Here is a 2088-nt window from a genome sequence, read left to right as displayed (position 1 = left end):
CACTGCCACCTTGTGGACTCATTTTTGTGCAGAATTTCGCAGGTTACATCTTTACCTTCCTGCACCTATCAGCCTGTAATAAACAAGGGGGGATCTGTTTGTGACAAGCAGATATAAAATCGTTTAAAAAAGGTTTTTGAACAGAAAAAAAGAAACCAAAACCTTAGCTCATCGGGGAGGGCGAAGCAAACAAATGGCACCAATTAAAGGAGTATTTAGGCTCATGATTGTGTCGCTTTCTCTCATCTCTCCACCCTCTGGTTTCTGCCCCCACCACACAAGAACAAAACCCGGTCTCCTCCCTCCTCCCAGCTTCAAACTTCATGCCCGTGACCAGGATTACAGGCGCAGCTGGAGGAGACAATCAACGCTGCCACAGAAAAAAAAAAAAAAAAGTCGCACTTTAGGGGCCGCAAGCGGCGCCATTTGGTGCCAAACGCGCATCCAGCAGCCTGCAGACAGCCCTGCTGCTGCTGCTGCTGCACCGGCGGAGCTGCTGCTGCTGCTGAAGCTGCTGCTGGAGACAGACACACACCGTGACTCACTGATGCTCACACACACACACACACACACACACAGAGTAAAGATTTGAAACAACGAGGCTTGATTTAACTGTCACCACATCACTTCTTCAACAACAAGGTGACCTTGAGTGGGATTTAAAGGAGAACTCAGCTGCTTTTGGTCCCCTTTTTCCCCCTCCTCCTCCTCCTCTTCCTCTCGGCGCATCCTTCAGGATTTAATTTGCTCATAAATTCACTTCGTCCTTTTTTATTATTATTTTGGACAGCTTCACCTGGATACTCTTCATCACGGTGAGTGGCTTCGTGGATTTATGTGGCTGAGCTCTGGAAACTAAAATAAACTTATTGTTATTGGAGGATGCTCTAACAGGTGTTTCTTTTTTTATAGCTGCTCCCTGGAAGATAATATGCTTTAAATGTCAGGCACATTCAGGCACAAAGAGTCCTTTGGTATTTTGTGCAACCTGAGACATCAGTGCACAAAACACCTTGAACCTGATTCAATTTGTTTAAATTTAAAAGGGGGAAAAAAACTATATAAATAAGAGAAATCTGCTTTCCCAGACTTGTATTTGATGTATAATTTGCCTCCATTTTGGATAATTTTATAATGTCAGAGCTTGTGCTTGAAAAGACAAGTAAAATATGTTTTTTTTTTTATTTAATAATGACAATCATGGCTGCTAATCATCATGTTCTGAGCTGCATCCGGGAGAATAAAGAGCTAAAATGATGTCAGAGGAGGCAGCAGGCTTCAGCTTGAGCTGTTTTGTCATTCAGATTTTATGCACCCTCTAAATTTGGACGTCAACTTGTAGGACAGACTGTGTCCTTGTCTTCTACAGGTCTGAGTCTCACAAGTTGAGCATCTTTTTTGTTTTCTGTTACAGGCGCTCGTTGAAGGCTGTCTTTAACCTGAGAGCAGTGAAACAAAAAGGAAAAAGAGTAAGAAGAGGTGGAAAAAAAAACAAGGGTGACCAGGCTTTTTTTTTTTTGGAGGTGAAGACTTTGGCTCAGGGTCTCGGGAGTGATGGCGGCGTCTGCCCCCCCCAGCACCAACACCACCTCCTCCTCCTCCTCAGCTGGCGGTGAAGCGGATCCCAACTCGACAAATTTACGGCCGCCGGGCTCAAGTAGGTCCATCACAGATAAAATGCTATTTTCACTTGTGCCATTTACTTTGTGGGCATCGCCATTAATCATCTTCATCGATGGAGGGGGGTACGCAGCATCTAGACCCCCCCCCCCCCAAAAAAAAAAAAAAAAAAAAAAAAAAACTCGGATCAGAGCGATGCTGATGTCAAATTTGCAGGAAAAAAAGCCCGAGGCTACAGAGCATCAGCAATAATAATAATAATCATTATTACTATAGTTATTATTATTATTATTATTACTGTGTTCTTTTTTAAATATCGGAATCTTTCGTCCCTGCCAGAATGAAGTGTCTGCACTGAAAATTGCCCCTGAAGTGCCTGTTAATTCAGCCACATTAAACAGGCAATAATGGCACTCCTGAGCTTCAGCTTCAGGCAGGAAGGAGCACTCAGCCCCCCCCCCCCCCCCC

At 44.2% G+C, this 2088-nt stretch overlaps 1 protein-coding gene across 1 annotated transcript in view; it reads left to right on the top strand.

Moving 5' to 3' along the window:
• The first annotated feature begins 399 nt into the window (after nucleotides 1-399).
• Nucleotides 400-2088, top strand: part of LOC108240781 (glutamate decarboxylase 1) — a 17464-nt gene continuing 15775 nt past the window's right edge. The window contains exons 1-2 of the mRNA XM_017424524.3: nucleotides 400-815; nucleotides 1415-1657. Of these exons, the coding sequence (XP_017280013.1) occupies nucleotides 1555-1657 (103 nt within the window). The 5' untranslated portion in view covers nucleotides 400-815; nucleotides 1415-1554. The remainder of the gene's footprint in view (nucleotides 816-1414; nucleotides 1658-2088) is intronic.

Source organism: Kryptolebias marmoratus, linkage group LG6 (genome assembly GCF_001649575.2).
Source record: "Kryptolebias marmoratus isolate JLee-2015 linkage group LG6, ASM164957v2, whole genome shotgun sequence".
NCBI lineage: Eukaryota > Metazoa > Chordata > Actinopteri > Cyprinodontiformes > Rivulidae > Kryptolebias > Kryptolebias marmoratus.
Note: the sequence above shows the minus strand (reverse complement) of the source record. Positions and strands in the feature narration are given on the sequence as shown.